This window comes from Entelurus aequoreus, linkage group LG19 (genome assembly GCF_033978785.1).
Source record: "Entelurus aequoreus isolate RoL-2023_Sb linkage group LG19, RoL_Eaeq_v1.1, whole genome shotgun sequence".
NCBI lineage: Eukaryota > Metazoa > Chordata > Actinopteri > Syngnathiformes > Syngnathidae > Entelurus > Entelurus aequoreus.
This window is the reverse complement of record NC_084749.1, coordinates 31401556-31406555: the sequence shown is the minus strand read 5'-3', so window position 1 is coordinate 31406555 and position 5000 is coordinate 31401556. Positions and strand designations below refer to the sequence as shown.

Genomic DNA, 5000 nt, shown 5'->3' with positions numbered 1-5000 from the left:
CACAAATGCATGTTTAGCGTTGAGATGGTATTTAAGGCTTGAACAGGTTCGGTGAAACTGAAACTCTCTGTTGCAGTGCGTACAAATGACTGTCTGTTTATTTATTGTTCCATCTTTGTTCTTCTTAAACTTAAATCCCTCCAGAGGGCCAACCTGTTCGTCTTGCTCCATGTTGCTGCTCCGTTCAGTGTCGGGAGGAATTATGGGAAGTATGGGTGGAGGGATTCTGCGCATGCGTTAATTACGTTAAAAAATTTAACGTAATTAATTCCAAAAATTAATTAACGCCGTTAACGCGATAATTTTGACAGCCCTAATATATATATATATATCCACATCCATTTTCTACCGCTTGTCCCTTTCGGGGTCATGGGGGGGTGCTGCAGCCTATCTCAGCTGCATTCCGGCAGAAGGCGGGGTACACCCTGGACAAGTTGCCACCTCATCACGAATGCTGCTGCGTGCACACACCTTCACAATTTGTTTTTTTTCAACCCTGTCTTAACCCTGAACGTACATTGAAAATACTTGCAACCCTAACTCAAAATACCGGACATTTGAGGCATTTAAGAAACTCCGCCCGGACAGCCCCGCAAAAGAGGACGTATGGTCAGTCTAGTATACTTTCTTTATATCCAATTATAACAACGTTGCAATCAAAAACACAATGCAATGTTATGAAGAAAAAAAAAAGACTTTACTTTAAATTTTCAGACCGCTAACCTTCAAACTGAACAATCAGATCACATTACGAACACACGTGATGCCTGTTTCAGGCCCTAGTGTTGCTTGCTCAAGGCTTCAGCATTTTGTTGTAATTTTGAGCACACAATTTTAGACGACAAATAATAGAGAAAAAAAAATATAGAACTTTTTGAATACTTTTTTATGAACCGTTTGGCGAGCTTCAGGCAAGTGCCTGTGTTTGCCATACGGTAAGTACTTCCCTCACCCCACCTACAGTCCACATAATTGTATTCAATGAAGGGGAAAAGATTGGAAAGCACCATTGTTTACACCAGGCTGAAGGAAGCATGTGTACATTGTGTGATGGACGGGACGTCTCATTGGACAAATCAGACGTAAGAGCTAAGTAAATATTGCTCTGAAAGGTCATGTTTTCGTCGTTAAATGACTCATTTAAAATGATGTCAAGCATTTCAGTGCCCTCTCCTATTTTAATGTAAATGTTTTTATGTTCATGTTCAGACTGAGACAGGAGAAATTAATTAAATTGCCTGTTTGGTTATATGTCATTTTTGTCACTTTCTTTAAAATTAAGCAACACAGTGGTATCTCGATTTTGGTTAGTATGGTGTTTCAAAAGGTCAGACCAAAATGGAATACATTTTTCAGATCAAAAATATTGTAAATGGCAATTAATGCGTTAAAGACGCCCAAAAATATGAACCCATTTTATAGGGGCTGAAAACACATATAAATGACCATTTAAATGGGTAAATAAACATTTTTTAAGGAAGAAACACATGTAATATGTCAGTTAATGAAAGACAGGGCGCTTCATATGAAATATTACCATAAACATATTCCAAGCCCCATGGTTAAAAAAAATGGTAAATGGTTATACTTGTATAGCGCTTTTCTACCTTTTTTTAAGGAACTCAAAGCGCTTTGACACTATTTCCACATTCACCCATTCACACATACATTCACACACTGATGGCGGCAATGAAAATTTTTTTTTAAAGTAATTATAAAACATTCATCAAATGAATTCAAGTTTGATTAAAAAGTGTTACAATAGTTTCACATTAAAAAAAAACCTGTATAATTGTGTGTGCGTGTGTGTGTGGAGGGGGCTCCAAATAAAATCCTGCTGAGAGCCACAGTTTAGCCTGGGGCAGATCAATAAGGATCAATAGTGTTTCTCACCTTCTTTGTCAAAGTATGTTATTCACAACTTTCTTTAGCACCACCGTTGAGTTATTTAGCAGTCACACTCGACATGAATAACCCGACACTATTGATTGATTGATTGAAACTTGTATTAGTAGATTGCACAGTGCAGTACATATTCCGTACAATTGACCACTAAATGGTAACAGTGACACCCAAATAGGTTTTTCAACTTGTTTAAGTCGGGGTCCACGTTAATCAATTAATCAATTCATAAATTCACTAGGAGATTCTTGTTTTGTTTTGTTAAGGTACTCATTTTCGCGGAATTATACTGTCATCCAATCCAATCCAATCCACTTTATTTATATAGCACATTTCCATCCATCCATCCATCTTCTTCCGCTTATCCGAGGTCGGGTCGTGGGGGCAGCACATTTAGATAACAAAAATGTTTCCAAAGTGCTGCACAACAATATTAAAAACAATATTCAAATATTATCCTTAGCTCCACCAATGACTGAATGAAAACAAAAAATAAATAAATATAAAACCAATATAAAATTAAATATGATTAAAAACGATTTTAAAGGGTAAAACCAATTAAAACAGTAAATAGAAATCAAAATGTATTAAGAAAAAACATAATCATCATCGTCATGTGCAATTGGTCGTATAATAATCGAAAATGACAAGGGAAAATAATTGGCAAGGGGCTTTAACAATTTCCATTCATTACTCCTCCAGGCGTGTAGGCGGCAGTATGGAGCGACTAACCGGAAGTCCCAAAAAAGGAAAACCGGTTGTCTGCCTAACTTGACACATGCCGACCACTGCTGAGACCTTCAATGTTCGCAAGGATTATTCCACAAAGTAACACTCTTTTTTTCCGTGTCACGACAAACTTGCACACACACTCAGGGTGAGTTTTGCTCGAATTATTTTGCTTAGTGTTGTCGTGCGCTCATTTCGAATGCTTTTTACGGCTAAGTGAGATAGCATAGCTCGAGTGCACCAACCAGGAAATGATGTCAGTTACTGCTATCCATCCATTTACTACCGCTTGTCCCTTTTGGGGTGGCGGGGGGTGTTGGAGCCTATCTCAGCTGCATTCGGGCGGTAGGCGGGGTACATACTGGACAAGTCGCCACCTCATCACAGGGCCAACACAGATAGACAGACAACATTCACACTCACATTCACACACTAGGGACCATTTAGTGTTATCAATTGATGAAAATTATATTTAACGTCACACTGTTAACTTTTAAAACCTGGGAGTTTGACCACACCATATATTCAGTCATCCATGCCGCTGTTGCATGATAGGAAGAGACACATTATTAAAATGACAAATGTATACAATAAAACATTAACCACAGCACATGCTGTGTATTGTATATTCAGTTTGACCTTTTACATTGCAGTATATGGGAAAAAGCTACTATGGTTAAACAGCGCCACCACCTGGCTGTAAAGAGTCCGAGCCTTCTACGGCAGTGTTTTTCAACCTTTTTTGAGCCAAGGCACATTTTTTCTCATTGAAAAAATCCCTAGGCACACCACTGGCAGAAAACATAAAACAATTTGACCCCAGCCCCTCCAAAACCCTCAAATCTAGACTCCAAACATCCCAGAACAAGCTAGTCAGATTACTTCTAGACCTCCACCCCAGATCCCACCTCACTCCTACCCACTTCTCCAAAGTGGGCTGGCTCAGGGTGGAGGACAGAGTAAAACAACTTGCACTGAGCCTCGTCTATAAAATTTGCTACACCTCCCTGATACCAAAGTACATGTCAAACTACTTCCATAACGTAAATGACCGCCATAACCACAACACCAGGGGGAGCTCCACTAACCACGTTAAACCCAGATTCCGATCTAACAAAGGTCTTAACTCATTCTCTTTCTATGCCACATCAATATGGAATGCACTCCCAACAGGTGTAAAAGAAAGTGCATCTCTACCCTCCTTCAAAACCTCACTAAAAAAACACCTCCAGACAACTACAACCCTAGACTAACACCCTCCCCCCACCACATCCCACCTCCCCGGATTGTAAATAATCAAATGTAAATAATCAAATGTATATACTTGTTCTTATGCTTTCTGAGCTCACTATGTTCACTGCTCGCTGTACATATCCTACGAAGTCAGACCTACACTGTTACAATGTCCATTTCTCAGATGATATCATTTTTGATGACTGAAGTGCTGATAGCAACCAAACCTAACCCTCCCGCCCCAACCCCCTCCGCATCCCACCCCCCAGATTGTAAATAATTCAATGTATATACTCTGATGATTAACTTGTGTGATGACTGTTTTATGCTGATAGTATATATATGTACCATGAATTGATTAACGTGGACCCCGACTTAAACAAGTTGAAAAACGTATTCGGGTGTTACCATTTAGTGGTCAATTGTACGGAATATGGACTGTACTGTGCAATCTACTAATAAAAGTTTCAATCAATCAATCAATATTGACAGTAAAAAGTTGTTCTCGCAATTGTTGGATATAAATTCAAACCATAATGCATCACTATAGCTCTTGTCTCAAAGTAGGTGTACTGTCACGACCTGTCACATCACGCCGTGACTTATTTTGAGTTTTTTGGTGTTTTCCTGTGTGTAGTGTTTTGGTTCTTGTCTTGCGCTCCTATTTTGTTGTTGATTGTCATGTCATGTACGGATGTACTTTGTGGACGCCGTCCGCGGTTTCACACGCTGTAAGTCTTTGCTGTCGTCCAGCAATCTGTTTTTGTTTACTTTGCAGCCAGTTCAGTTTTAGTTTAGTTTTGAATAGCCATCTCTAAGCTTCAATGCCTTTTCTTAGCGGCACTAGCCTTTTGTTTATTTTTGGTTCAAACATTAGATACCTTTTTACCTGCACCCTGCCTCCCGCTATCGTCTGCATATTGTGATCACGACAAACCATGTTACCGACATCCACAAAGCAATTAGCTACCTGCTGCCACCTACTGATATGGAATATTATTACACGGTTACTCTGCCGCGCTCTGGACAGTACAGACACTCAACAACAACAGCACATTATTTGCGGATTGTAATTACTGGTTTGCAAAAAATATTTTTAACCCAATTAAGTGAAATGACATCATCTCCCACGGCAC

The 5000-nt window shown here is 39.3% G+C and overlaps 1 protein-coding gene across 1 annotated transcript in view; it reads left to right on the top strand.

Moving 5' to 3' along the window:
• The first annotated feature begins 2617 nt into the window (after positions 1 to 2617).
• pars2 (prolyl-tRNA synthetase 2, mitochondrial) overlaps positions 2618 to 5000 on the top strand; it is a 14441-nt gene continuing 12058 nt past the window's right edge. The window contains exon 1 of the mRNA XM_062028281.1: positions 2618 to 2779. Coding sequence (XP_061884265.1) covers positions 2706 to 2779 — 74 coding nt within the window. The 5' untranslated portion in view covers positions 2618 to 2705. The remainder of the gene's footprint in view (positions 2780 to 5000) is intronic.